Here is a 23,546-nt window from a genome sequence, read left to right on the forward strand (position 1 = left end):
CTCAATCCTTGAGGAGGCCATTTAGGGATCTGGGGCAAAAAATCTGTCCGGGATGGTATTTGGTCCAGCTATGAAGGCAGGGGACTGGATTCAATGACCTTTCAAGGTCCCTTCCAGTCCTAGGAGATAGGCATCTCCATTCATTTCATTTCAAGATCGATCTTTGAATCGTCAATCTCCAGGTAAGTATAGACCAGGCTTTAAACTGCTACAGTGGTGCTTTAGTGTAAACACTTACTACAACAATGGGAGGGGTTCTACAATCACTGCAGTAGTTGATCCAATTCCCTGAAAGGTGGTAGCTAGGTTGGCAGAAGCATTCTTCCCATGGACCTAATGTTGCCTGCAACGGGGGCAGGTTGACTTAAGTGCATCTCTCTGGGGGTGTGGATTTTTCACACCGCAAAAGATATAGCTCTGCCAATGGAACTTTTCCATGTAGACCAGCCCTACGCTATGTATTGTTAATGCAGAACAAAAATCCATAGTGTGGATGCAGTTATACTGGGGTAAGAGTGTCTATACTGGCATAAGGCACCTTCATGTTAGTATAACTGTGTCTACACTTGGGTTTTTAGTGGCATAACTATGTTGGCAAAAAAATCACACCTTCCCAACAACACAGTTATCCCAGTATAATTTAAGTGCAGACAGGCATTAGGTGCAAAAACTACAGTAATTCCTCATTTAACACTATAGATGTGTTTCAGAAAATGATCATGTTAAGTGAAAACGTGTTATGTGAGGTCAATTTTCCCATTGAAAGTAATGGAAAAGGTGGGGGTTGCGTTTCAAGCGGTGGTGTCTGTTGGGACCGGGACATAAGGTTGGGGGAGAAAGGGGTCTGGGTTACAGCAGGGAGGGGAGGTGTTTGGCTCTGGGGAAAAGAAGGGGAAGGGAGAAGAGGGGGATTGGGTTGGGAGTCTGCTGGGACCCGCACTGCGTCCGGCGAGGGGGGGTCGCCAGGGAACAGCGCAGCGAGCGGTGAACCCTCCGCTGCTTTGCAAGGAGTCAGGGGAAGCCCCGCGCAGCCGCTGGTGACGGGCCAGCTGGGGAAATCGTGTTATTCCGGGGACGGTCGTGTAATTCAAAAAATGTTCCCTAGAAAAAAAATCGTGCTATCACAAAAACGTGTTAAGCGGGCACGTGTTAAATGAGGAGTTACTGCATATGAAAGCCTCTTCCAAATTTGCCATCCTCAGTCTCTTTGAACCAGAATCTAATGCCGTCTTCCCCACTTTACCCATTTAGAAAACACCACCAACATCCTTACCAGGTCCTATATTTAATGGGTCCTGTAAAAAAAGAGAAAATAGTTTCTGTGCAGTAAAACTTATTGCAACTGATTGTATTTAAAGATCAAATAAAATACCGTTGTGTACCCTAGTTGCCCCTAGTAGCTCTTGTCCTGATAACAGCAAAGCTCCCCGTGCGGTTACAATTTTTTCCTGAGGTGGGGGCATGCCAGAATTCTACCCTTAATTCTTCCCTTTGGGGACAGGAAGGTTTCCATTCTCTGTATGAGGAACCTTCACAATATGGCAGGGGAAATGAGACAGTGAAAATTCACCCTCCTGCTCCGGGTTCCCAATCTACACAGTCGTTGCAGCATTGTGAGTCAACACACCTGATGGTGCACCCCCCCCCCCATGAATTACTGGCAAGCTACATGGGGAACAGGCCAACCCCAGTTTAAAAAGAGGGGCATGCTGTGGATGAGGGGCAGCACATGTGGCCATTGCTGTACATGCCAGCTGCTTTTGGGGGTGGGGTGGGGCTTGAGCCTTTGACCTCTGGCTCCCTCAGTGGGTGCTTTAGCCATGGTTCCACTGGAGTAGCTCCCCAGCCTCCCTCACTTCAGGGCCCCCCTTACGTGTCCTACATCCCAAGGGTGCCAGGTCCCCATTGGTTGAGAGCAGGGCTCGAACCCTCGAATCCTACTGAAGTGAAAGGAAGCTGGAGGTGATCAGCTCCCTGGCGGATCAGGTCCCAAGGATGAGGCGACAGGGATATTATCTGAGGTAATGTCAGCAGTGATTGCTGGGGGCCCTCCCCAAGGCCCACGTTGCCCCTCCCCTTGGGCTAGCTGAAAGCTTGCCGCCGTAATTCAATCTGGACTAGTGAACACAGATGCCCCCTCATCTCCTGTGTGACTAGGAGTGAGGCGGCAACGAGAGGGTTGTGAAAGAAACGTACCTGGTCCGCTGGAGAACCTGCAAATCAATGTTAAAACAATTGATTAATTTGGGGGAAACGAGCCCGTTTTGCACTTCCCCCTACTCTGTGGCATCACTCAAGCAGCACCTCATCGTCTTGACAGAGGGGACCAAAAGCAAGACTTGCTCCAGCGCCCGTTGAAGTCAACAGAAGCCTTTCCACTAAGGATCGTAGAATCAGAGAATCCTAGGCCTGGAAGAGACCTTAGGAGTCATCAAGTCCAGCCCCCTGCCCAAAATAGGACCAACTAACTCAGCCCAGCCAGGGCTTTGTCAAACCGGGATTTAAAAACCTTTAGGGATGGAGATTCCACCCCCTCCCTAGGGAACCCATCCCAGTGCTTCCCCACCCTCCCAGGGAAATGGTTTTTCCTAATATCCCACCTAGACCTCCCCCACTGCAACTTGAGACCATTGCTCCTTGTTCTGCCATCCGTCACTACTGTGAACAGCCTCTCTCCATCCTCTTTGGAACCTCCCTTCAGGAAATTGTAGTCTGCTGTCAAATCCCCCCTCACTCTTCTCTTCTGCAGACTCAGTAAGCCCTAATCCTTCAGCCTCTCCTCATGGGTCACGTGCTCCATGTAAAGGGATAACTGGTTACTCAGTAAGTATTGCCTTACAGGAATGGTTACTGTGGCAACCGGTAAACCAGTGCCTGCTTAGCCTGGCCGGAGCAGCCCCCACCTGTGTCATGCCCCCATCTGGTTAACATACAGTTTAACTGGTTAACATTTAAAAGGGGGTTTTACATCCCTACTTTCCACCCATATCACTGGCTGTGGGTCAGGCCTCAAATCACACCCAACACTGCCAATGCACCTCAGGTCTGCAAACAACGCTGTAGTAAGAAACACCTCCTAGGCAGCGCCCTACCAGGCTGCATGTATTGTGGGAGCTTGGGGGTGAGAGAAAGAGAGCGCTGTGTGGTTATATCCTCTCCCAGACACACTCCCTCTCACACCTCCCTCTCTCTGCCCACTCAGGGGGGCTGATGAAATATTCTTTCATTATTGTCCCCCTTCCCCAGTCCTGTTGCTGTCTAAATGGCAACACTTTTCTCTTCACCTGGAAGGAAGAATATATTGTCTTCTCAGAGACTGTTATGACAGCCAGGGAGGTGTATGAAAGAGTTTGGTAAGGTACCTTCAGTTAGCCCTCTGCCTCCCACAACACCCAGCCAAACTCTACAACTTCCCAGTCAACATGTTCCGGGGCTACATGTTCCGGGGGCACAATTGTTCCTGAATTGGATCTAGAGAGCCTGCACTTCATGTCCCACTACAGTGAGTCTCTTCTAACACTAGTTTCAGCAAATCATTCAGTTGGTTGCAAGATCCCACCTGATGCGTGGTAGGAATCAGGGCTCGCCGAACCGCAGCGAGCCCTGCTCACCAGCCGCGCTGTCCGGCAATCTGCGCATATGCAGATCATTCTGTGCATGCGCAGATCACCCGAACCCAGCTCTTCCGGGTTGCAATCTACTCGCCACAGGCGAGTAGATTGCACTATTTGTCGAGCCCTGGTAGGGATTATTAAGCATCTTTCCAACTTGCTTTTGTGCTTTATGTTCCTTTACTATATTCTGAGGATATGTCTACACTTGCTCCCTATCTCAAGATAGGGATGCAAATGTGGTGTACCAAAATTACTAATGAAGCGCGGGATTTAAATATCCCGTGCTTAATTAGCATAATCACTTAATTAGCATAATCGCATCTGGACACCATTTTGAAATCGTGTTATTGCGAAATAAAACACGCTGTGTAGCAGCGTTATTTCGAGAGAAAACCCTTCTCTTGAAATAACTATTAAATCTCATTGTATGTATCTCAAGATAGGGAGCAAGTGTAGACATACCCTGAGTATTTTGAGTAGTCCCCTGAAATATATATATATATATATATATATATATATATATATATATATATATATACACACACACACACACACACACACACACACACACACACATATAATTACAGAGGACTATTGGAAATAGTCAGTCTACATATATATATTAAGATTTTTTTCTTAATCTATTCAGAAATTAATATAAAAGAGTAGATGGCATTTACTGCCAAAAGGAAAACAACTTTTATGTATCAGATAATTCACAAAAAGCGGATTGCTTTTAAAAACAGCTAAAATGTCAAAAGACTTACTAATCTTGCAGGGTGGAATAATTTCCAAGCATTCTTTATGAGCACCTGCTCCACATTTCATGCAAAGATAGCCCTGGTAGAAAGTTCCTCTGTGAAAAGAGAAGTTGGAAATTTATTATTTTTTCCCCCTTCCAGTTCCCTCCTCGATAACCTGTTTTATTTCTTGCACAATACAAACTGAACCTCTCTAGTCCAGAACACTGATTTGGAAACATCCATGGTCCGACATGATTTTCGTTAGCCAAATGTCCACTTTGCATGTATGTGGCCAAGTTTCCCACTCTCTGGTCTGGCAACATCTGTGGTCTGGCATGATTTTAATTAGCCGGACGTCCACTTATCATGTGTGGCCAAGTTTCCCACGGTCCCATAAAGTTTGTTTACAGTCACCAGGCCTGGCTCGCAGTGTCCTGTGTTGCTGTTTAGCTCTAATTTACCCCTACATGTCCTCTAACAGTGGAAGTGTTGGTAATGCTGCTGGACAATATTGACCTCCTGTGGTCTGAATTCTCTGCTTTGGAACTGGTCAGGTCCTAAGGGTGCCAGGCTAGAGAGGTTCAACCTGTGGTTTATTCTGTAAACTTTACTATTTATTTTGTTAGTGGCTAAGACGTGAGAAAGTTGCCAGATGGACAATCTTCCAATGTATCCAACATGCAGGATTAAGAGCACCACGAAGGAAATGTGCCTCTACTCTGAGCTGGTAGAACCCACACCTAGGGAGATGATGGTCGCTCATCTAGTCCTCAACTTCTCTGTTGAGGGTGGCCCATGTGGGTGTATCTGTGCCAATGACAGTGGTGACTTCTGCAATGTGGGCACGTCTCCTAGGAAGGTGACTGAAACCCCCAGCTCATTTCATGTTGAGCCCTCAGACTCAGGGCCAGTCCTAAGCAATTGGCGGCCCTGGGTGATAGCTTAAAAAAAATACCGCCGGGGAAAATGTGTCGAGAAAAAAAAAAAAAGTCGCAGAGTAACCAGAGAAACCTGGGGAGAGGTTGGGCTGAAATGCGGTCGCGGCCCTTTTAATTGCTGCGTGTCCCGAGTGGGCTTCTGTCGGCAGCCCCTTGAAAATGGCAGCCCCTGGCGACCGCCCGGCTTGCCTACCCCTAAGACCGGCTCTGCTCAGACTCTTCAAATTGTCACCTGCAGTCACTTCTAACCTGGGGCTTCAAGCTGGTGATTTAGCCATCTAAGGTATGTCTACACTACCACCCTAGTTCGAACTAGTGTAGACATACCCCTATAGACTCCACATCCCTTTACCATCCCTGCAAGCCATCCGCTTATGAAAGCTACACCCTTCTAGAAAGTCAAACACCACCTGATGGAAGCTGAGAGTCAACACAGACCTCTATCTCCCAGTTGAGCTTGCTGTATCTGCCGAAACTTCCGGGGCTGATACCATAACTTTGGGCTAAAAGCTCAGTCATATTCAAGCAGGGAAGGTCAAATTCATCAAGTAAAAAATTTTCAGTGCATCTAAAATTATGCTTTCAAATTCCCCCTATGAAATATGCCGAGTAAGTGCAAAGACTTGTATTACTAAAGCGTAGCCCGTCATTAGCGACCAGATCACAAGCTTGCACGACTGTCCGGCAAAAAGCCACATGGATACAGTTTTTATTTGAAACCAGTGCAATCCTGATTGGTCGAACTATTAAATGTTATTGATGTTCCCACCAATCCTGTAGGACTGCCCATGGAATGATTCTCAGACTAGCATATAAAGACCAGCAGCATAATACACATAATTCTATATGCACAAGGAGTTTCTTAATGCAACATTTGTTGAGCTAATGATCATTTCATTTGCCATTCGGAAGGCCAGGCAATAAGCAGCTGCCCTGTGGGCAGGTTATAGCTTCAGCGTATGATCCTTGAATGCAAGATTTATCTACCACCTCAGGCCAGCTATTCTTGCTCTTTGCTGAAATTCTGCAGCGATGCAGAAAGGATTCCGTCTCCTGTCAAATCGGTTGATCTGTCTGTTTTAGATTGCTTCTGTCTAGCTGTGTGTCTGTCTGTGAGTCCGTCTGTTCAAGAACTCCTCCTAAAGGGTAAGAGGCCGGGCCACCAAATTTGGCAGGCAGCTTCCTCTTCTCCTAACTTAAAGCACGGTCAGCGTTTGCTTGTACCAGGCCAACCAGACGCCCCAGGAAAATGTCCATTTCCCATAATATGCAAAGGGAGGGGATGCTGTTCAGAACGACGCAGTCTGAGAGTGGCCCCTGGGGGCAGCGAGCCCGCAGGGGAGAGCAATCCTGCAGAATGTCCACTGGGGTCACAGCCGTACCTCCAAGGGAGAGTCCAGCAGGGTTGGGGCTCCACCAACTTGCCTGCCAGCGCACTGAGTAGCTCCCCACCACCATCCCAAACCCTTGCCCCCTCCCAGCCCTTGGCCACAGCACTGAGGGGAGTAAGGAAAGGCTCCTGGGGAGGCCTGGTGGGGAGGGAGAAAAATGGTCCCGATGGCTTGGGAGGGGAGAACATGCCCCTGGCAGCTGGGGAGGCTTGGGAGGAGAAGGAGCTGGGGAGAGAGAACATTCCCCTTGTGGTTGCAGGGAGGCAGGGGAGCCCTTGATTGGCAGGGGGCCTTGGGGAGGGGGAGAACAGGCCCTCATGGGCTGGGAAAGCCTCGGGGGAGAGAACAGGCCTCCAACAGGCAGAGGGAACCCCCCACCCTGAGCCCCTCCTTACCCCCATCCCTTACTCTTGCACCTCCATCACCCTCAGCCTCCTACACTCCTCCCCCCAACCTCCATCCCCAAGGCCCTGCTCTGAAGGACCCGGGCAATGTCAGGTTAAGTGTGCTAGTGACCAGATATTTATCCCCACTTTCCCATAGCACTCGGGCCGGGGCATGGACTTACAGTTCCTCTAGCTACTAGGTTAACCTGATGATTAGGGCCATTTATATGCTACAGCCTAGGTGAGCTGGAAGTCTGGGAGTCAGGTGGAAATCGAGAACAGGGGAAAGGAAAAGAACAAAAAGAGGGACTAAAAAAGACAAACCCATTTTCGATGTTGAAAACATCTAGCCGGAGGGCTGCGAAATAAAGTCACAAAGAGCTCGCTCGTGACAGTCTCCCGTGATTGTGTCCCCGTGAAATGTCTCTGTTAGACAGTGGACTCACTGTGTTTAATATGGATTCCCTCAGAGCATGGGAAGGCCATGCAGAGTCTAGTTTGGGGGAGGGGAATGGTCCAGAGAATTCCTGGTTGCTCCAGTATTGGAGTAACATGCCTGCAACGCTACAGTAGTAGGATGTCAGGTAAATGGGCTTCTCCCCATATGGAAATACAGCCTGGCTTGTGGATCAATGAGTAAAAATCTATTGTTCAAGTACAACCACAAGTCTGGGTGACACCTATGGGCCCAACTGCTCCACACAGGGTGTGGCTGAATGGTGCAATCATGAACCGTAGAGCTAATATCCCAGTTGGGGACCAGTCTTGTGAAAGACACTTAGGCTGGGATTCCCATTGACCTAGAACAGGTGTTAAGCATCTCAGGGCCCACCATGCCTTTGAACATCTCCCCTTTTGTGGGTCAGATTAAGTGCAGGACAAAGATGGCTCCATCTTGGGGTAGAGAGGGAAGTGGCAAATACAGCTCGGTCACCATGTTAACGCTAAGCAGGCATGTGCATGAAATACTGGTAAAACCACAGCCTGTGCTCACCCAGTAATTGTTCTCCAGGGTCAAGGCAAAGGAATCCATTGTGTGGAATTTCGCACCACCATTCAGTACAGTTATCAAAGCCAGAGTCCTATTATCTCATGCATGAAGAATAATTTTAAAAAAAATTGCCCTGGCCTGAAATGCCACGGCGGACAAGTAGTAAGTAAACCAGAGAATCTCACAGTTCTTCCTACCTCACATGTCTTCTCTCAACAGGGTGAAGGAACGGGGAAATGATGAATGAGCCATTACACTTTTTTTCAAATGGACTTTTTTTTTAAAAAAAACCTTTGATCTGGGAGAACCAGAAAATCATTGCTCACCTTAAAAACATCTTGCATGCTTTGCAGTTGGTTGTCTTTTCAAACGTGTACATCTGGAAGTTGTGGTGATTCGCGTTGGCTTTTTCTGGCTTAATGTTGGACCTAATGAGAAAGAGGGGGAAAAAGATCCATAAAGACAAATCCACCAAAGTTGTATCAACCTGCTCCTATCAGACTTTCTGAATTCTGTCGTTTTTGGTTGCAGCTTCTGTCTGGATTTCAGTCAAAGTTTTGCAATCACAGAGCAACCTACAGGTTGAACCTCTCTAGTCCAGCACCTTCAGGACCTGACCGGTGTTGAACCAGAGAATTTGCCGAACCATGGGAGGCCAGTATTTTCTAGAAGCATGATCCACATTTCCACTGTTTATTGGGCTCTTAGAAGACATATAGGGGTAAATTAGAGCTAAATAACAGCACAGAACGGTGAGAACCAGGCCTGATGGATGTAAACAGACTTTATGGGACCACAGGAAACTTGGCCACACCCATGATAAATGGACATCCGGCTAATTAAAATCATGCCGGGCCACAGATGTTGCCGGAACAGAGAGTGCCGGACTGGAGAGATTCAACCTGTATAAGATCTTGCACAAGAGTGAGAGAGTTGGAGTCATTTGGGGTATATCTACACTAGCCACCCTAGTTCGCACTACGGTGGTTAATGTAGTCATACGGAGTTGCAAATGAAGCCCGGGATTTGAATTTTCCGGGCTTCATTTGCATGATCCCGGCCGGCACCATTTTTAAATGCCGGCTAGTTCGGACTGCGTGCTGCGCGGCTACACGCGGCACGAACTAGCTAGTTCGGATTAGGCTTCCTAATCCGAACTAGCTGTACACCTCATTCCACGAGGCGTACAGCTAGTTCGGATTAGGAAGCCTAATCCGAACTAGCTAGTTCGTGCCACGTGTAGCCGCGCGGCACGCAGTCTGAACAAGCCGGCATTTAAAAATGGTGCCGGCCGGGATCATGCAAATGAAGCCCGGGAAATTCAAATCCCGGGCTTCATTTGCAACTCCGTATGACTACATTACCCCCCTAGTTCGAACTAGGGGGGTAGTGTAGACATACCCTTGGAGTGGTGGGAGGGGGTTGTGTGTGGTGTGTGAAGCTTTCATTGATATATTCACACATGATTCTGTCTTCCCCCCCTTCAGTCAATCAGGCACTAGAATTCACTATTATGCAGAAGGCAAGTATGAAACCTACACACAACTTATGTCCTCTAAATAGGGCTTAAATAGGATTCAAGGGCCTTGTGCTGGTTCTCTCTGCAGATTTTAGCCCTTAACTCTGATCAGTTACTCAAATATACACTCAGTGTTGCATACCATAGGTATCCTCCCAAGGTAGCAATTCATACAGACATCTTCCCCCCCCTACACACACACTTTTGCACGACTGGTTTAGTTAGACCGGGTCTACACTACAGCTGGTGGTCAGCTTAAGGTACGTAATTCCAGCTACATAAACACCATAGCTGGAGTCGACATACCTTAAGCCGAGCTTTGGTGCCATCTTCACAGTGAGAGGTCAATGGGAGAAATGACCCCATCGACTTCCTTTACTCCTTGTGAGGAGTAGGAGTTCCGGCATCGATGGGGGCATCCTCAGTATTCGATTTAGCAGGTCTTTACTAGACCCACTAAATCAAATTCCAGAAGATCAACCACAACAGTGCTGATATTCTCCATAGTCTAGACACGGTCTTAGATGCTATCACATCAGCCCCAACCCCTGGAAGTCCTATGAAAGTCAAAGAGGGTTGCAGATCAGACTCCTGGACTCATGAGAACTAGCAACTGATTCGACTAGGCCATTTTTCATTAGCAGCAATGGTGTGCACCCACAGCCCATTTTTGCTCACATTGCCATTTCAAACTGCTCCATCCACTTCCTCTTCATGTCTTCCGTCTTGCAGAAAAACTGGAAGCCTTGCTTTCCTTGAAGATGAATCAGGTAGAACCCATATGACCACTGCAACAGGAAACCAAGAGAAATGATCAGCAATTGGCTCCTTCTTCCTTACCTCTTTGTGTTGAATGCGTAAGAAACAGCGTCATGGGCGAGAGGAGGTTAACTGAGGTTCATCTGTAATCGGTTTTATGGGGTTCCCTTTAGTTGCCTCTGTTGTGGCAAAGGACTTTTCTGGTGATACGAGTAGGGGGTGGTGCAAAGACTAGCTTTGTATCTCTCTCGTACATTGCATCAAATGACTTAATGGTTGACGCTGGTGCACATCATTAATCAGAATTCACGGGAGCAGATGGGAAAGAACCCTGATCCTGAAGCTCCCAAAGCTCGGGTCCTGGCCATTAAAGCTAAAAAAAGACTCTCAATTCCCCATCAGCAATGCAGAACCTATGACACATGCCCAATGTGCCCTGTGTGATATATTCTCACTAGCCAGTTCACTACAATACAATATTAAGGAAAATAAAATGGATCTGTGGTTGCTTACCATTTTTCCATGAGACTAGAAAGCATAAGAGAGCAAAGTGGAAACACATTTCATTAAAACATGAGGCTAGCAATCTCTCCAACATCACAGCAGCAAAGCCACCAACTGTTTTCAAAATGCTCCTTGTGGCTATCTTGTACCACACTAACAAGGTGGCCAACGCCTGCTAAGCCATGGCGTCTACTAGGATGCAGATCTTGATTGCTATCACCTAAGCCCAAACCCAGCCAGGGTACGTGTATCTCTGATAGAGAAACTTGGTTTAGAAGTGCACCCAATGCAAAAAGTCTGCCCTGCCCATGCAAACCCTGAAAAAATAAACACAGGTTCTACAGCTCTGAGGCCTGATCTCATCAGACAAAGACATCCACCAGGACTTCTGGGTTGGCCATTTTTAAAGAACTAGCACTGTCTCCTGGGGCGTTTGAGCTCCAGGATGGAAACTCCCATGCAGAACGGGGAAGGAGTAACCAGTAGAGATGCCCTTTCCAGTGCAGGTCTGACTGGAGGTGCCATTCCCATTAGCTCTTCTGAACTAGGCGCAGTGACAAACTTGGCCACCCAGCCCATGCTCCCTCTCCCAGTGACAAGACAGGAGCTGGCGCTTGAGAGCTGCCATGCGTGTCACTACCTGCAATCTAGAGCAGTGGTTTAGTAGTCTGTGAAATGCAGAGGTACTTGGAGCATGAAGCTTGGAGCCCGGAAGGAGACACACCCAACGAAAGCCTAGTCAGCCAGATGCATGAATTGGAATAAGCATGCGTGTAAGTCAGGGGTGGTCAATAATTTTTGGTGGCGGGGCCACTCCAAGATTTTGGTAAGTGGTCAAGGGCCGCACTTTTCTGTGGAGGGGTGCAGGGTCTAGGATGGAGGTTGGGTACAGAAGGGTGCATGGGGTAATGGACTGGGGTGCAGTTCATAGTGTGAGGTCTGAGAGGGAGTTTGGGTGAAGGAGGAGGTTGTGCCCTGGGTCAAGGGATTGGGGTGTAGGGTCCAGGAAGGGATGTGTGTGCAGAAGAGGATTCTGTCCTGCGGGAGGGATGTAGGAGGGGATACAGGGTCTGAGAGGGAGTGGTGACCTGGGGCAGGGGGGAACAGAGGAGTGGATGGTGACCTGGGGGAGGGAGCTGGGGTGCAGGAAGCAGACTTGGGCTGGGAGGCACTTACCTAAGTGTTTCCCTGCCAGCAGCCCTGCAGAACCCCTAAGGCAGGCTGAGCTTCCTGCCTGCTGCAGCCCCAGACCACATGAAAATGCAGCCTGCTCCCTCCACGTGGGTCTCAGCTCCAGAAGGGGAGAGAGGCCCCCATGGCCCAGGCCAATCTCTCAGCTCCTATTGTCTGGTTGTTTCCAACCAATAGGAGCGGTAGACTGGGCTGGGAGTGGGGAGATCTCTCCAGAGCAGAGGAGCACACAGAGCAGCCCTGTACTTAAAACCAGCAGCTGCTATGTGCCTAAAGGTCCCGGCACGGGGGTCTGTGGGCTGGATCCAGTGGCTTGGCAGGCCGGATCTGGCCCATGAGAGGTATCTTGCCCACCCCTGGTGTAAGTGCATATCCTGTCCATTGTTCCCTATCCTCACTTCTATGGGCCACTCCAATTTGTCTCTGCATTACTCTCTCTGAACTTTGCTTCTCTCAAAGAGACCAGCTTCCTCCATTTTGGTCAAGTCATTCTGATTTCTTAAGGGCTTCTTTGTAGACTCCAGGTCAGGGACCCAGCCTCCCATTTCTCAGTTCTTTGCAAGGCTGCCCTGAAATCCAAGGGTTGATTGTCCAGATTTTACAAGAGCTATTTCTGTTTTAGAGTCTGATGGGAGAGGGGAGCCAAGGTCATTGACCTGCAGGGTTATGAAAAGTTCCCAAGTCACTTGCGTGCTCTGTCCACCTACCTTCTTAATGTCCTTATTGTTCATGGGATCATCAGTCATTTTATGGAAAAGTAGCTCGATAATTTCTTTCAATTCATAATTGTATCCTTTCCTTTTGCAGACGATGACCACTTTATCGAACAAAAATAAATACCTGCCAGAAACCAAATCCAACATCTAATTATCCACACCTTTCACAGAAAGCTCAGCAGAGAATATTGCCCAGTCAAGACAATTAAACGTCGCTCGCTGTATAATGATTTAACACTGAAGGCACTCGGCATCAATGCAAATCTCAGGAATGACCAAATTAATGAGGATGAAATGTGGGGATAAATGAGATCAAATGTTCTGCTAGTGTCACTCAACTAAATAGAAGGGAGTGCTATTTCTAAAGTAAAACCACAGATTAGACAGTTCTTTTGAAAAGGGAAAAGGGAAGGCTTTTTCGAAAGATCCTGTAGAGCTTGGTCTTTTTTTGAAAAAGCGCTATTATGAGACTATGCAAATGAAGCGTGGGAAATTCAAATCCTGGCTCCATTTGCAATTTAGAAGTGCTTAATTTATATCCCTCTGTCGAAAGAGGGATGTAATCTAGACACAGCCCTAGAGCCCCCAGGTTAGGTTGATGAGACAGCAAGTGTGAAAAATCAGGACAGGGTATAAGGCACTTATATAAGACAAAGTCCCAAAATCGAGCTGTTCCCCATAAAATCGGGACAATCGGTCACTCTATGCTGGGCGCACGGCAATAAGGGGCCCTGTGCTGCATGTAGCATTTTGCATGGTGTTTCCCGTAACTTGGGTTTCTGGGAGAATGTTTTCTTTTTCGCTGTCTATGTCTTTGTTTCTTCATTCGCTCACCTGTCCTGCTTCGTGTGGTTCACTATTGAACGGACTTTCAGTTCACCGTCTATCTTTGGCCTCCCGAATTCTTCCAGTTTCCCTTGCTGAAGATAGAAAAAGGCACGTTAGCAAGGAAAGGTTTTTAGTTCTGAACCTCAAAGCTCTCTGAATATGGCAGAAACAAACGAAACAGCTTCCAAAAGTCAATAAACCCGCTCGTCATTCAGCGCCCCCATAGTCCTGCTCAGATTCCAAAAGGGGCCCTGGAGAAAGGACAGCACCCCTGCTCACCAAAACACGTAAGCAAAAATTGAATCGCCTCAGCAGTAATGTGATGGCCTCGAATACACAGAGGGAGAACATTCCAAAGACACTAAACTGAGAAGGTGCTCTCGTGTGAGATGGTACTATGGGGTCTATCTTGAATGGCATATAAACAGGATCCCCCAAAATCAGATGGAATTCCCATAGGGATAGTTACTACAGAAGAAAACCCTAGAAGTGACGTTAGGACCCTGATTAATGAGAGGCTCATGTTTGGGTTTGATGACAACTCAAGGCAAGGATCTGGGTACAAAGGTTGAGTGGTCAAGTAATTTTTACAAGATTTCCATTCTGGGGGGCAGAAATCTCATGATATCAGTGGCTCTCATGAGATTTGCCATTGAAACTACCCTGGAACCAGACAATACAGCTCTTCCAATGTTGGCTCCCATCTGGAACCAAAACCACAGGTGTGGGGCGGAGTCAGAGACCAGGATCAGGCTACGTCAAGACTGCAGGCTTCTTGCACAAGAGATCTTCCACAAAAACTTCTTGCACAAGAGCGCATCCAGGCTACAAAAGCCCATCGGAAAAGCGATGGGCTTTTGCGCAAGAGAGTGTCCCGACTGCATGGATGCTCTCTCACAAGAAAGCTCCGATGGCCATTCACAGAATGGCCACCAGGGCACCTGTGCTTCTTTCGATAGGCTGTTTTTGTGCAAAAAAACTCCTGTTTCCTGTCTACACACACAATTTTGCACAAGAGCTCTTGCGCATGAAGGAGGTATTCCTTGTAGAAAGAGGAATATCTATACCACAAAAAGCCCTCTGTTCTGTTGATTCACTGTAAATTTACTTGCGCAAAAACACGCTTGAGGTGTGGACACTGCGGGTTTTTGCACAAAAACGGTCAGTTTCGCACAAAAACCCTGTAGTGTAGAAGTAGCCTCAGCCCCCAAGCCTTTGCAAATGCTACTCAATACAGCACGTTCATCAAGTGATATGAAACTCTCCACCTACAGCGTGCTCGGTTTTTATTATAAAAAAGGTCTTGAAGCTTTGTCATTGATCAGCACAGTACATATTTTATACAGCTGGGCATAGAGACTTGGGTTATTTCATCAGTGTGCAACATGGGTTGAATACACATAACAAGAGTAAATCTGTAACTTCCACAACAAAGCAATGAAATTAAACACAGAGCAGACTGTGTGTGTGGGGGGGAGCGATTGATTGGAAGAAAGAAACGATTGCTTTGCTAACATTTCATCTTCTGCACGTCACCACCAACTCTCAGACCTCAGCAGGGAAAAGCAGATGCTTAAGGCACCCATTCACATTCTCATGTTTAAAGAGCAACACATCTTACTCATTTCTCATACAAATCATGGCTTATATCAAGACCATTCCATCAAAACCTCTGAGCCGGAAAGGCCTCCACCCCACTTAGGAGTTTTCTCAGGTTTCTCTTGAAAACTAGGGATTCTGTCTCAGTCTGTTACAAAATCATCCATTAAATTCGACGGCGTACTCAGGCAGACTCAGGATAACACAGTGAGGTGGGCTGTGCTGAGTGTACACAGCTCTCATTGACTTCAGCTGCTCGTTCCCCCATGTGGTTTGAAAGATGAATGCCTGGCCCGTGTTTTTGGAGTTATGTTCTTGAAAATACATTACCTGTGCTGTTCTCTCACTTGTACTCCAGACTACCATCTTGCTCATAAAAATGTTTATTCATCTCCTCTTTCTACTCGCTAAACAGCAAAATCAAAATATTTTAAACAGCAGCCAGTAGTGTAAAAATCTGTTTTTAGGACAGGACAGTCCACCAACATTAGCAGCATGGAGAAATGAAGGATGGGAAATCCTTTCAAGGGGAGGAATGACAGCCTCACATGAGAATCAAGTGGGTTTTATAATGTCAGGGTTACCTTTTTGGAATTTGAACAAAATTAGTACACAGATAATGAAAAGAGGCTGATCAATACAAATGGGTCTACTAAAGAAAACAAGCACAGGTGATGAGTAAAATTTGTTAATATGTGTGTGGAGAGTCCCAGTACATTAATAAAGACAAAATAAAAGTTTGGGCATATTGCGGGGTAAGAGAGAAGACTTTCAAACTCACCAAGTTTTCTATAGACTTCTGAAATTCACGTATTTTCTTTAAGGTTTCTTTGTCTCTCTTGACTTCATTTATGTACATGGCCAAGTCCTTAAGAAAAAAAGCAAACGCTGGGTCAGCATTCCTGTTTCCTTTCTAATCAAGAATCCTTAAAAAAAGTAAAGAAAAGAAAAAGCACCACCCGACTCCAGGAATCACTTCAGAAAGTGATGATATCAATTGCTCTGCGGGAATTAAAACAAACATGTAGCACTTTGGCTGTGTCGGAGAAAATAAAAAATGTGGGAAGATGGAACTAGTCCAAAGTATTTCCGCTGGATTTAAAATAAGAATCAGTCCATTAAAATCCAGTGAGCAAACTGTCCAAGCATGTCGGGTATCACTGTCTATAATCTCTGCATCAGTACACTGCTCACACAGCAAGCGAGCTCAGTGCTCTGCCTGCTGTATCGTTCAACTCTTCTGAGACTCCTTAAGAGTCTTGGCCCAAGCATTCTCCATCCTTTCCCCAGGCGCCCCTCTAGGATTTGTCTGTGTGTGCGGGAGTTAAACAACACACATGAATGGCGACTCTGCCGCGGGAGAGGGCAATGCATGAAATTAGCATTGGAACGTATGGCTGACTTAGACGGAAGCACAGCCCTGACTTTTAATCTGGTTGCTACCTTAGTTGACATTCCAATTCCATCCAGCATAATCAGCTGAAAAGCATCAGAAAGCCCTTTATCTGATTTCTCCTCCATTCTCACCCAATACCTTGCACCTCACTGCTGCCTTTTCTTTCAACACCTTCTTCACCTGGCATTTCCTTATCATCATCCGAGCACCACATGCACCTTAATCACCATAGCTCTTCCCATCCTCCAGCTGTACATTAACTAAGCAGACAGCAATTTACTTACAAAGACCAGGTCTCTACATGCTCCTTTTTGGCATTCTGGTTCTAATCCACCAAGCTCTTTAAAACCGTTCAGCATTCCCATGTACTTCAGTGTAACTTACGCCCATGCTTACCTTTAAGCATGGGCTTAAGTGCTTTGCTGGATCAGGGTCTATTTCAGTAATATGGCTGAAAGCATCTTGCTCTGGGACCCCTCAACACAAAACCTCTAAGATCCCAACTGCAAAGGGTTGAGGCCTCTGTAAAAGAATTCTTCCAATCCCAGGGGAAACTTTAGTGGAACTGGAAACAGACTAACCAAGTGCATCTTTGATGTCTCCTGGAGTATGTCTACACAAAAGGAAAAAGTCGAATTAAGATACGCAATGTCAGCTCTGTTAATTGCGTGGCTGAAGTCGACATCGCTTAACTCAGCTTTCAGTGCTGTCTACTTTGCAGGAAGTCGAAGGAAGAACACTCTCCCTTCAACTTCCCTTACTCCTCATGGAAGCAGGACTGCCGGCATCGACCGGAGCTTCCCTCTCACTTCGAATTAGCTGTCTTCACTAGCCTGCTAATTTGAACCCCTGGTTATTGCATTCTGTCGCATATATATATATATATATATATATATATATATATATATATATATATATATATATATATATATATATATACACACACACACATACACACACACACACACACACACACACCTCGACAAACCGCTGAATCTACTCGCCCATGGTGAGTAGATTTCAGCTGGTAGCTCCATGTGCCCCGTTCACCAGCACTTCGCACATGCGCAATGCGCAGTGCCGGGCTGGCGAGTAGCTTTTGCCAGGGTTTGTCAAGCCCTATATATATATATATATATATATATATGTAGCCTATCATCTAGGCTACGTCTAGACTACAGGCTTTTGTCGACAGATACTGTCGACAAAGCTTCTGTTGACAGAGAGCGTCTAGACTACATCCAGTTCTGTCGACAAAGCAAGCCACTTTGTCGACACGAGAATGTAAACGCCAAGGTCAGTGTAGATGCGAACTCTGTTGACAAAAGGTGTTATTCCTCATAGAACAAGGTTTACCGCTGTCGACAAAACTGCCGAGTTCTGTCGACGTTATGTCAACAGAACTCAGCGGTAGTGTAGACGCAGATATAGTTTTGTCGACAAAAGTCCACTTTTGTTGACAAAACCCTGTAGTCTAGACACACCCCTAGGCTCCTCTGTCTCTTTTCCCTCAACTATAGTTCTTGTCAGCTTGGATTAAATCTGAACAACCCTGAATTTTTCAAGACATCCCCTGTGCAAACTTCTACAGCAAGGATTAATCAGAGATGATAATCACTAGCCTAAGTGACAATACTTATATAACAACACATAATAACCCTTCAAAGAGCCAGTGTCAGGAACAGCTAGAATGACACAAAGAAGGAAAAGTGATCAGGTGAAGTAGGATTCCCCTGCATGTCACAGTCATGGGAAGCTTCTACCCCCAGATTCTCGTCTGCTTCCTTCTCTGGAACATGCCATCGTGCCCCCATGGGAGAAGCACTGCCGGGAGGCCTACAGTGAACAGTCAGCCGGACAGGAGGTGCCTGTCAAGATGGTTAGGATGTGCCACCTTTACCACGTCACAAGCATTACAGCAGCCTCTGCATTGCACACAGTGATCTGTGTGCAAGACCGAGTGTCCAGGAGGTGGGATTGTCCACGTGCCAAACATCTACTGTGCAAATCTTGCACACATGCCCTTGCCTCGTGCAAATCCTCCTGCTACCTCGTGCAAGTGATGGTGCGTGGGAAAATGAGAGGTGAGAGTGAAGCTGCTGGGACACTGAAGCTCTAGGCTTGGTTATCTAGACACCTGGGTGTCCCCCCACCAGACTCCTCCAACTAAAGAACAAGGCCGGAAGCTAGGTGAAACAAACCCTTTGAAAACTGAACCGAGATTTACATACCAACTGAAGGAAAACGTTGCTGCTCCCTATAAGCCTGGCAAGTCTGACACTCATTCAGGTCTACGCTCTCGTGACGGTGTGAAAACGGGGAAAAAAATCCTGGGTGACGGTTACTGGCAGCTTCATAAAGAAAACGATGAACCACTAGCACAGCCCAAGCAAGGGAGCCAACAGCCAGGCTGGGCCCCTGGGCAAGGTGGGGTGTGTGGCTCCACACTGCTGGAAGGGGCGGGGCTTCAGGCGGAAGGGGCGGGGCTTAGGTAGAAGGGGCAGGGCTGAGGGCAGCCAGCCCGCAGTGGTCTCGCTCCAGGCTGCCTGGAGCACTGCTTGGTGCTCTGATGGCAAATTATTCTCTGGATGCAGGGGGGCACTGCTGTCACTGGAGCTCCATGCCCCTTTGAATCGCCAGGTTCACAGTATGTCTACACTGTAAACACTGTAAATAAAGATCCACCGCAGCAAATCTCAGGACCAAGGTCAACTGACCTGGGCCCAGGCTACAGGGCTAAAACCAGCAGAGTAGACATTCGGGCTAAGGTTGGAGCCATGACCCTTAAACCCAATGAGGGGGATGCTCAGAATCCTAGGGCTGGAAGAGACCTCAGAAGGTCATCAAGTCCAGCCCCCCGCCCAAAGCAGGACCAACCCCAACTCAATCAGCCCAGCCAGGGCTTTGTCAAGCTGAGACTTAAAAACTTCTAGGGATGGAGATTCCACCCCCTCCCTAGGGAACCCATCCCAGTGCTTCCCCACTCTCCTCGGGAAATGGTTTTTCCAAATATCCAACCTAGACTTCCCCCATTGTAATTGCTTCTCATAGCATGGCCCCAGCCTGAGCCATAGTGTCTACACTGCTATTTGCTGCCCCATAGCGTAAACCCGAGTCAGCTGATCCAGACTTGCTGCAATGGATCTTCTGGTTTTTGCCGTGTCGATGTACTCTCAGACACTGAAAGGAGGGTGGGAAGGACATATCACTGCTCTTCTTTCTCTCCGGGTATTAAAGTCATTGGTTTATTTTCAAAACAGGTCTCCTTCCCGGTTCCACCCCCACCATTTAAGTCCTTGCTCACCATCCAGGTCTATATAACGAACCTCTCTGCCTCTCCGTGGCTCACAGTAGTTTCCCCGATTCCACCCAAATATTTCCAACACAATGGGAGAAATCTCTGGGATAATAGTCCAAAGGAGCCGAGCTACATAGGTCTGACCCAGGGCCCAGTGAAATCAATATACAGGCTCTCCCTGACTTCAGACCAAGCCTTATATCGTAATAAGTTCTGCTCACCAGGTCTATAAAATCATGAGTGGTGTGGAGAGGGCCGATAAAGAAAAGTTACTTATTAGTTCCCTAAATAGAAGAACTAGAGGTCACCAAATGAAATTAATGGGTAGCAGGTTTAAAACGAATAAAAGAAAGTTCTTCTTCACACAGCGTGTAGTCAACCTGTGGAACTCCTTGCCAGAGGAGGCTGTGAAGGCTAGGACTATAATAGAGTTTAAAGAGAAGCTAGAAAATTTCATGGAGGTTAGGTCCATAAAAGGCTATTAGCCAGGGGATATAATGGTGTCCTTGGCCTCTGTTTGTCAGAGGCTGGAGAGAGATGGCAGGAGACAAATCACTTGATCATTGTCTTCAGTCCACCCTCTCTGGGGCACCTGGTGCTGGCCACTGTCAGCAGACAGGATACTGGGCTAGAAGGACCTTTGGTCTGACCCAGTACGGCCGTTCTTATGTTCTTATGTTCACCCATCATACATTTGTGTGCGAAATATGGATTTCATGCACCACCTCGATTCAACAAGGCACTTCAGTACATGTCTGACATAAAGCACGTGAGCCCTCCCATCCACATGGATCCAAGCGCCTCTGTAAGTTCCCTGAATCTGGTCCCCTGGGTCTGATTCCGGAAAGCACAGGGCATCTGGAATTCCCACTGTGACTGAAATTGAAGGCATGGAGCAAGCATGCACCCACCGTGGACACTACTGGGCTACGTCTAGACTACCTCCCTTTTTCGTAAAAGGGATGTAAATTAGACGTATCGCAATTGCTAATGAAGCGGGGATTTAAATCTCCCCCGCTTCATTAGCATAAAAATGGCTGCCGCTTTTTTTCCCGCACGGAGCTTTGTCGGAAAAAAGCGCCAGTCTAGATGCTGATCTTGCAGAAAATAAAGCCTTTTCCGAAAGATCCCTTATTTCATAGAGGGATAAGGGATCTTTCGGAAAAAGCTTTATTTTCTACAAGATCAGCGTCTAGACTGGCACTTTTTTCTGACAAAGCTCGGTGCGGAAAAAAAGCGACAGCCATTTTTATGCTAATGAAGCGGGGGAGATTTAAATCCCCGCTTCATTAGCAATTGCGATACGTCTAATTTACATCCCTTTTACGAAAAAGGGAGGTAGTCTAGACTTAGCCCTGGTGTAAACCTTTGTTTTTGCAGCAGGAAAAGAAACAAAAGCCTTCAGTTCACAGCCGGGGAAGGTAAGAAGCCAGACACAGCACTTAGGCCTGGCCTACACTAGGGGGCAAAGCCGAACTAAGGTACACAAATCCAGCTATGTGAGTGGCATAGCGAGAGTCAATATATTTTAGTTCGACTTACTGCAGCATCCCCACTGTGGCAGGTTGATGGGTAGGGTTACCAGGTGGCTTCAGAAATAATACTAGACACGCTTGATCTCAGATGGGGGAGGAGAGGGCAGGACCGGACAGGATGGAAGCGGGGCTGGTGGGGGGAAGGGGGAAAGTGGGGGGCAAGAGGGGCTGGCCGGGGGAGATCGGGGGGGGGGGAGAGTAGGGACAGAACTGGCCAACAGGGAGCGGGACTGACTTGGGTGCACGCAAATCCCGGGGCGCTACCCACTCCGCACCCGCCCCGCCTCATGTAGTTGCATACTGCCTGGCTGGTAGACACACTCACACAGCGTGAGCGTGTCTACGAGCCAGGCAGTACACAGCTACGTACTGATACTCCTAATAATAATAAAACTTACCTAATTAGAAAATAACGGACATTTGATATGTCCGGTATTTTCTCAATTTGTTTCCCGGACAGAACCCTCAAATACCAGACTGTCCAGTTCAAAACCGGACACCTGGCAACCCTATTGATGAGAGACACTCTCCCATTGATTCCCCTTACTCCTCCTGACCCAGTGGAATACGGAGTCAACAGGAGCACAATCAACCCTTTACTAGACCCACTAAATCAACCCCTTAGAGACTGATCGCCAGAGCATCCATCTCCCCGTAAGGGAAGACAAGGCCTCAGTGACTCACAGGTAGCATTTTTGGAACCCCTGAGTTTAGCTTTGTAACGTGAGCATGTCCACACAGGTCAATGACTGTTTAAATAACTTTGTTTTAAGAAGGCTCAACCCAAACCAGAGAAGGTGAATCACAGATAACTCAACACCTGGCACAGACATTGTCCCCTCGCCCCTCAATTTCAGTTGTGCCAGGATCCTGCAGGTTCTCTCAGATAGTTCTTTTTAGAATATTGCACTTGGGGTCTGCTTTGTAGCCCAAGATACTTGACATGGAAAACCTGATCCTGGGTTGTCGAGATTGTAACGTCCTTCAAACAACCTTCACTTTTCTTCAGGGGGTAGCTGAGTTAGTCTGTACAGGAAAAACAACAAATGGTCTGCTAGCACTTTGCCCATGAAAGCTCATGATACCATCTACGTGTTTTGTTAGTCTACAAAGTGCTCCCAGACCATTTGTTGTTTCTTCACTTTCCTGTGACCTACACACTAACTGGGTGTACGTACTGATAGGGATAACGACTTGCAGGGATAACGACTAACAAAGACACTGAAGGTTGCTGAAGTCCTAGGAAATGAAGGGGTGTTAGAAAAAAAAATAGCTGATCCTCAGACAATGTGATTTCAGAACATAGAGCGCAGCACCCCAGTAAATATTCTGTGTGGTCATGAAGATAATCTCGGTTAAAAGACTGGTTTTACAGGCAGATTTTGCTGAGTTTACATAGTTTTAAGGCCATCGGAATGCAGAAAACACTGACAAAAATGTATTTATTTGCTTTTGATGCTATTTTTCTCAAATTTGGGGGTTTCCAAAGTTTTTGTTGAAACCCCCAACATTTTCAAACATCCAGAAACTCCCATTTTGTGGACAAGCCATGGTCCATCAATCCCCCCAGATAACGTAAAGGGAAAATTCCCTTTCTGCTCCAGTCCAGTGGTATTCGGATCTGGATGATGGTGCACCTCATCTAGGCTCCATGCAGATACAGCACACAAACACACCAAGAGGGACTAATTTCCACAACACTGGTACAGATTCAAAGTAACGCCACACATGCCAATGGAGTCGCTCCAGATTTAGCAAAAGCTGAATTTGTCAAAGTACATTTACATACCAGGGTTATCAGTGCAAAGTCAGCAACCAATACCAGTTTCCCACTAGACTTTAGAGCAGAGATAACAGTGCCAGCAGCTATGTATGCATTCGTTATGAAATCACTTCTACGGGTGGAATCTCTCTAGTCTGGCAGTCTCTGGTCCAGCAACATCCGTGGTTTGGCATGATTTTAACTACCTGAATGTCCACTTATTATGGGTGTGGTTAAGTTTCCCACAGACCCATAAAGTTTGTTTGTTTATCATCCGATATTGAGCAGAATACCACTGGGCAGGAGCAGATGGGGAATTTTCCTTTTACATTGTCTGGGGGTTTGTTTACAAAGTCCTGGCTTTTGGTGTTCTGAG

General features: G+C 47.1%; 1 protein-coding gene across 3 annotated transcripts in view; it reads right to left on the reverse strand.

Annotated features, from left to right (window-relative positions):
* VAV2 (vav guanine nucleotide exchange factor 2) overlaps nt 1–23,546 on the reverse strand; it is a 412,625-nt gene that overhangs the window by 19,447 nt on the left and 369,632 nt on the right. For all 3 annotated transcript variants that reach the window (XM_089772904.1, XM_075905174.2, XM_075905173.2), the window contains 8 exons: nt 15,961–16,047; nt 13,587–13,672; nt 12,744–12,876; nt 10,261–10,370; nt 8,390–8,491; nt 4,382–4,470; nt 2,197–2,213; nt 1,274–1,295 (listed from right to left, as the gene is read on the reverse strand). In XM_089772904.1, coding sequence (XP_089629030.1) covers nt 1,274–1,295; nt 2,197–2,213; nt 4,382–4,470; nt 8,390–8,491; nt 10,261–10,370; nt 12,744–12,876; nt 13,587–13,672; nt 15,961–16,047 — 646 coding nt within the window. The remainder of the gene's footprint in view (nt 1–1,273; nt 1,296–2,196; nt 2,214–4,381; nt 4,471–8,389; nt 8,492–10,260; nt 10,371–12,743; nt 12,877–13,586; nt 13,673–15,960; nt 16,048–23,546) is intronic.

The sequence above is a fragment of the Pelodiscus sinensis genome, chromosome 23 (genome assembly GCF_052426305.1).
Source record: "Pelodiscus sinensis isolate ZL-2025 chromosome 23, ASM5242630v1, whole genome shotgun sequence".
Classification (NCBI taxonomy): Eukaryota; Metazoa; Chordata; order Testudines; family Trionychidae; genus Pelodiscus; species Pelodiscus sinensis.